Source organism: Kryptolebias marmoratus, linkage group LG14 (assembly GCF_001649575.2).
Source record: "Kryptolebias marmoratus isolate JLee-2015 linkage group LG14, ASM164957v2, whole genome shotgun sequence".
Taxonomy (NCBI): Eukaryota; Metazoa; Chordata; class Actinopteri; order Cyprinodontiformes; family Rivulidae; genus Kryptolebias; species Kryptolebias marmoratus.
In genome coordinates, this window is record NC_051443.1 from 2,696,318 (window position 1) to 2,699,807 (window position 3,490).

General features: G+C 37.0%; 1 protein-coding gene across 5 annotated transcripts in view; it reads right to left on the bottom strand.

The window, feature by feature from the left end:
- The window catches only part of pi4kaa (phosphatidylinositol 4-kinase, catalytic, alpha a), a 222,391-nt gene extending 220,126 nt beyond the window's left edge, over positions 1 to 2,265 (bottom strand). For 2 of the 5 annotated variants that reach the window (XM_037979490.1, XM_037979489.1), the window contains exon 1: positions 2,050 to 2,264. In XM_037979490.1, coding sequence (XP_037835418.1) covers positions 2,050 to 2,148 — 99 coding nt within the window. In that variant the 5' untranslated portion in view covers positions 2,149 to 2,264. Of the gene's footprint in view, positions 1 to 2,049 lie in introns of all 5 variants that reach the window. The other 3 variants (XM_037979492.1, XM_037979491.1, XM_037979493.1) reach the window with 2 other exon arrangements.
- Between the last annotated feature and the right edge of the window lie 1,225 nt (positions 2,266 to 3,490).

Below are 3,490 nucleotides of genomic sequence, written 5' to 3' on the forward strand. Positions count from 1 at the left end.
ATGATACTTCCAGCACCTCGTCCTCTGTTCCCCACTGTCTGAGACATTCGCTGAGTACATTGTCTGTTGAGGCCTTGTCCTTGATGTATTTATGGATCTTGGATGTTTCATCCTGGACAGTGGCTCTCACACTCACTAGTCCTCTGCCTCCGTCCTTGCGGCTTGTGTACAGTCTCAGGATGCTGGATTTGGGGTGGAACATCCTGAGATGTTCCGCCTGTATCAGCGCAGAGCCCTGCGCGACTCTAATGAGCCCTGAGGCTAGGCCTCCTTCAGCTACCTGGAGTTAGCATGTTGCAGGAGCCACAGCAATAAACATTATCGGGTTTAACCAAAAATGGTTAGTACAGCTGAAATTAAGCGGGTGACTTTACAAGACCAAATATGATAAGGATGTTTTGTGCTTAGTGAAAATATTTTCTTTGTTTAACAGTAAAATGATGCTATTAAATTCAGCATTAGATATGTTTTGTTGTTACATGTAGTGATCCAACATGCAGCCTGTGTCACAAAAAGCACAGTACAGTACAGCATCTGTCTATTTTTCAGAGTTCTCTGTTGTTATTCATTGGCCTTCACTTGAAACATGTGTTGGTGCTTTAAAAAACTGTATTTGTGTAAATATTTGGCACAAATATCTTACAATATCACATAATAAATAGCCATATTTTCAACTTTCCTGTCAACTTTAATCTTTTTTTTTTGCTAAATTATGTTTTTTTTTTTTTTTTATTAAATCACGGTCAGCCAGCGAACGGCCACCTATACCTAAACCTTAGCCTTTTTTCTGGGGGAAACCCTGGGCAGCTTACAAGTTATATTCAAATGATGCCCAACCCTACTTACAGCTAATTTAACCAGTCTGTCAGGTGACTCTTTATAACAGTAATTGATTATTTATCTACAAGCATGGCTGACTGACAATTTTTTAAAAGTGCCCAACATCAGCAGATTAATCTGTCTATGTACAGCTGGGACGTCTCAGGACTAGATCAAAGCTTTAGCTTTATTCAAGAAATTGACCAAAAAAATCTATTGCTGTGTAAAGAATAAGACCTGTGTATCTTCTTCCAAGATCGTACTATAAACTTTCATGATTATAGGTTTTCACAAAGAATGAGATTGTGAAAATAACAAAGTTCAATTGTTTTGCTTTATAAAATATCTAATTAAAGGGGAAAAAAGAGAAAGCTTTAGAATAACCTCAGGTAAATCTGGGCATTCATCTTTCAGAACTGTTTTATAACCTCAGTGTTTATTTCCCTCCCAGCCAGTCCATACAGGAGTCTTCTAAAACTAAATCTGGTTCACTGAAACAGGAGTTCCTCTAATCCTCATCGCCCAGTGCATGATCAGGATGGATTACTAAACATTTGATGTAATCTGTTCACTTCCTTAACTAAAGAGAATTTTATCAAACTACTATTCTGAACTGGACTGTATTTATTTAAATCATACTCTAGGTTCTAATTTAATTTGAATTGGATTTTGATTCTGAAACTGTCTTATATTTAGAATGTTGAAAATAACTTTTACTTTAAATGTATTGAAATGTTGTTGTTTGATGCGAGTGAGCTTCAGAGTCTAACTTAAAAATAAAGAAATATTAGAAATTAGTGATTATAAATAATTAACTAACAAACTGTATAAACGTGCAAAGCAATCAAAAAAATTAATTTTTCACTTTTTAATTCGTTATAACTTGATATTTCTGCTGTATAGATGAAGGAAGTGTTATTGGAATCCCGATCATTTAATTTGACAATAAATTATTTTTAACGTAACTAGCAGTCAAAAGCAACTCCTAACTAGGCTAATCGGAGGCTAAAACAGTTAGCTGTGTGTCATGACGTCAGATCTCTAAATGACACAACATTCAGACTGTGCAATATGCACAAACCCGTTTTATTAGTAACGGTCTGCTCTGCTCCATTAAAAATAAAAATAAAACAAAAAATCCAGCCTGCCCGCAGCAGGGTTCGGGCCAGACGGGTTCTGGTCCGCAGTTTGAAACGTGTTGTTAGCTTTCTGACAGCTAACTAACGTTACCTTTTCTGTGGGAGCCTGTTGGTGAGCCGCCAGGGACCGAGCCAGGGACAGGACGGTGTGGAAATAGAACCCTCTGTCGCCTCCTGCATTCAGGGACATGTTTACCGCGTCAGGTGTGAGCTAAACAAACACAAACATCCTCCACCCGAATCAACCTGATGGATGAGCAGCGGCTATTACTGTCAACTACGGCAGCCGCGATGGACCAAAGGGACAACGCAAGGTCAGAAACTGCTAAATCCAAATTAAGCAATTAAAGGCCTTTAAAGAATGTCGCCCGCCGCCTTTCGTATCAAAGTTTTAGACTAAAATCATCTTATGATGAGAAATAGTGACTTTGTAGTTGTTTAAGTCAAACCTTAAAAATACTATTAATGACCTCCTGAAAAACATTACCAGTAACATTTTTTTCAGTTCAGTTTTTATGTTTTAAGGATCAAAGCTTTTTTTTACAGCTTCAGATCTTTTTTTCCATTTTCACATCTGTTTTTTACTTTTAGATCAGTTTTTTTCAGTTTTAGACTTTGAGTAGGGGGCGTGGTTTCAGCTGAGAGGGGCGTGGAATCATGACTGACAGTTAGTTGTCTTTAGGAAACGTAGGTGTAACGGACTGTAAATTATTTTATTGAATTGTGTAAATTATTTAAAATGAAATTCCAATTTGTGTATACTTTTTATAGATGTTTGTATGTTTTGATTGACACTGTGTTGATTGTTTATAAATATTTTGTTTTGGGTTTATGGTATTTTTAGTGTTCAGTGAGTTGTTTGTTTTGTACCTCACAGGATGCCATAGCCAATAAGGGCTGGCCTTATAAAAGCTGTTAGTAATCAGTTGTACTAAAAGGCAGGTTTGTATGGAGAGAAAATAGTTCCAAATTACCTGTGCGTGTGTAAAAGTATTTGTGCGTGTGTAAAAATATTTGTGCGTGTGTAAAAATATTTATGCGTGTAAAAATATTTTTGTGTGTGTAAAAATGTATTTGTAACTCGTGTAAGCATCTTTGTGTGTAAGTTTGGATAGTTGTATATGTGAAAAATGATTGTAAGCCTTAAGAAGAAAATAAACCTTTTCCTACGCCTCCAAATGTTGAAAATGTACACACAAGTCGCCAGATACACACACACTAAACTGCAGTTACGTACAGATCCAGTTACGAGTGCACAACTATTTTTGAGACTCATTTCACGCTTCCGGGGAGCTCCCAGATTTGTGCGTAGATGTTGCGTTTAGGTGCTAGTAGAAAGCTGGGTCATCTGAGTTTTCTTCGGAACTTTTCTTTTTCCATAGTTCAACACGGTCAGTAAAACGTGCAAGTTTTAACATCCACTTACTTCTGACGGTAGACCACGACCGCGATCACTGGGCTGAATCTGTGTATCATTCGTTCTTTCCATTTTCAATTGACTATCAAAAATCAAATAATGAAAAACGGACTGG